At 42.1% G+C, this 2,411-nt stretch overlaps 1 protein-coding gene across 1 annotated transcript; it reads right to left on the bottom strand.

Moving 5' to 3' along the window:
• Nucleotides 1-438: 438 nt before the first annotated feature.
• Nucleotides 439-1,348, bottom strand: LOC142173367 (uncharacterized). Its single transcript, XM_075238948.1, has 2 exons — nucleotides 650-1,348; nucleotides 439-492 (listed from the first exon to the last, which is right to left on the bottom strand). Exons 1-2 carry the CDS (start codon nucleotides 1,346-1,348, stop codon nucleotides 439-441), a joined length of 753 nt encoding a protein of 250 aa, XP_075095049.1.
• Nucleotides 1,349-2,411: the final 1,063 nt, after the last annotated feature.

A 2,411-nucleotide genomic window follows, 5' to 3' on the forward strand; every position in this document is an offset into this window, starting at 1 on the left:
GGATTTACAAGGCAAAAGCCAGGCATGAGCTGGCTTTAGCCAGGCTTTACAAGGCAAAAGCCAGGCATGAGCTGGCTTTAGGCTGGCTTTACAAGGCAAAAGCCAGGAATGATCTGTCTTTAAGAAGACTTTGCAAGGCAAAGGCCAGCCTGTGCCTTTTTGTGATCTTGTAAGCACAGATCCTTCCCTACTAGAACCTTTAATGTAGACATCATTCAAAACATTGCTAAACCATCCTCAGATTGAGCTTGAAAGCATGCTAATACCACTGAGAAATGATTCAACAATCTCCAAAAATACCATATGATGGGTTCAGCATCTTCCTTAGCATTTGGACATATCAGTTTCAGAGTCCAATATTGTGAAGCCATCAGTCTGGGGTTCTTCTCTTTGCTATCCTAATCCTAAGGTTAGGTGATTGAGATTTGTCTAGATTGATCAACCTCCTCCCTGCACTAGGCAGTTCAGAGAATGAATGAAACTCAGATGTACCTGCAAAAGAGAACACAATGTTAGCTATAAAATCCGCCACTGAGTTGCCTTCTCTGAACACATGTTGAAAGATCACATTGAAGTTGTCCTTCATCTCTATAATTTTCTTCACATCCTGTGCAATTACCCAAGGAGGATCCCATTCCCCTTCTATCACCTTCTTCATCACCAATGAATCAGTCTCCAATATGAGAGGGTGAAGATCATGCTCCACACAATATTCCAACCCTTGAAGAATAGCCTTAGCTTCAGCCACCAAATTAGTTGTAACTCCCAGGTCTACTACCCTAGCATACACCACATCACCTTCATCATCCCTCACAAAAAATCCTAGGGAGCTAGGTCCAGGATTGCCCTTTGAAGCTCCATCAGTATTACATTTGTACCCACCATGACAAGGAAGCTGCCATGTTACTCTTGTAGTGATCAATATAGGTTTATATCCTTCAAAGTATTGAATCATGTCTGGCCATAACAATGGAATATTAGGGATCCAAGCATACCTCACCCTTCCCAGTTGATGCAATGTCCTATTTATCTCATGAATCATCCTATTTGTGGACATTGAACCACCATGTTTACCTGTATTTCTTCTCTTCCACAGCTCCCAAGTGATGATAGTTGGTACCGCTTGAAATAGTGGTTTTAATTTCGGACAACACTGAGCATACCACCAATGCCTTATAATCTGCTTCAATTGAATCAATTGCACAGAAATTCCAGCAGCCCCCATGAACAATTTCCATACCTTAGAGGCAGTAGGACTTGTGACAAATATATTCTCAATGGATTCCTCTTGGGGCTGCTGACAACACCAACACCTAGACATCACCATTTGCCCTTGCCTTCTCCACATGTCATCGGTGGCTATTTTCTGCCTCCACAATCTCCAGAAGAAGAAGGATATCTTGAATGGCAAACCTCCTCCACATGTGGTAAGGCTTAATTCATACTATTCATGACCAATTATTTTTTCAAATGGGTCGAAGCTCAAGCGTTCGATAAAGACCAGGAGAAGGAAGTCATTGACTTCATCTGAAACCATATAATATGCCGATTCGAGATACCGGCCAAGGTAATTTGTGATAATGGAAAATAATTCATTGGCAACAATGTAAATAAATATTTCAAAGACGACAAGATCAAAAAGATACTATCAACGCCTTATCACCCTAGTGGAAACAGACAGGCAGAATTAACAAACAAGACCATACTTCAAAACCTGAAAAAGAGGTTAACCGATGCCAAAGGAAAATGGAAGGAAATCCTGCCTGAAGTCCAGTGGGCATATCGTACGACCTCGAAGTCTAGTACCGGTTCCACACCATTTTCGTTGGTTTACAGGGCCAAAGCCTTAATACCAGTTAAAGTAGGAGAACTGAGCCTCAGGTTCCAATATGCAACAGAGGATTCAAACGGCAATGTCATGATCACGAGCCTAGAGCTATTGGATGAAAGGCAGGAGGCCATCCTGGTTCGGTTGACCGCACAGAAACAGTAAATAAAAATGTATTAAAACCAAAGATCCAACCTACGACACTTTCAAATCGGGGACTTGGTGTTGAGAAAAGTAACATTACACACCAGGAACCCGAACGAGGGAAAGCTGGGACTGAACTGGTAAGGACCATATCGAGTTGTCAGAATAATCGGCAAAGGATCACATAATCTCGAAGCTGGAAACGGTGAACAACTACCGAACAACTGGAACGTGGCATACTTAAAGCGGTACTACTGCTAAGGTACGAACTCGATTACCTTTTAATCATGTTATGAATCAGACTAACATATGTAGGTAAACGGCGGGTGACGGATGTGGCTATTAGGTCTGAAAGCATGCGTTGCACTCTTTTCTCCTTGAACCTGTTTTGTCCCAAAATGGGTTTTACGGCAAAGTTTTTAACGAGGCAATAGTAAAA

This window comes from Nicotiana tabacum, chromosome 19 (assembly GCF_000715075.1).
Source record: "Nicotiana tabacum cultivar K326 chromosome 19, ASM71507v2, whole genome shotgun sequence".
Taxonomy (NCBI): domain Eukaryota; kingdom Viridiplantae; phylum Streptophyta; class Magnoliopsida; order Solanales; family Solanaceae; genus Nicotiana; species Nicotiana tabacum.